The 280-nt window shown below is 68.2% G+C and overlaps 1 protein-coding gene across 1 annotated transcript in view; it reads right to left on the bottom strand.

Moving 5' to 3' along the window:
• Nucleotides 1-280, bottom strand: part of FAM110D (family with sequence similarity 110, member D) — a 3,698-nt gene that overhangs the window by 964 nt on the left and 2,454 nt on the right. The window contains exon 3 of the mRNA XM_010830250.1: nucleotides 3-278. Coding sequence (XP_010828552.1) covers nucleotides 3-278 — 276 coding nt within the window. The remainder of the gene's footprint in view (nucleotides 1-2; nucleotides 279-280) is intronic.

The raw sequence follows: 280 nt of genomic DNA, 5'->3' as shown, positions 1-280 counted from the left end.
ACGAGCGCGCGCTCCAGGCCGCAGTAGTTGAAGAAGCGCTCCTTCTCCGACAGGGGCAGCGAGCACGTGGGGCACAATGCCCGCTTTCCCGCCGCTTCCGGGGCATCTTGGGGCGCGGTCCATCCCCCGGGAGCCGCGGGTCGCTCCGATGAGCCTGCGCTGCTCGAGGCGACGTCTCGGGGGCTGCCCAGGAAGAGGCGCCGCACCAGCCCCTGGCCCTTGGCATTCTCTTTGTTCACCGAAGCCTTACAGTCCCGCTTCTGGCGGTAGAAGATGAGGG

This window comes from Bison bison, unplaced genomic scaffold, assembly GCF_000754665.1.
Source record: "Bison bison bison isolate TAMUID 2011002044 unplaced genomic scaffold, Bison_UMD1.0 scf7180017864516, whole genome shotgun sequence".
Taxonomy (NCBI): domain Eukaryota; kingdom Metazoa; phylum Chordata; class Mammalia; order Artiodactyla; family Bovidae; genus Bison; species Bison bison.
Note: the sequence above shows the minus strand (reverse complement) of the source record. Positions and strands in the feature narration are given on the sequence as shown.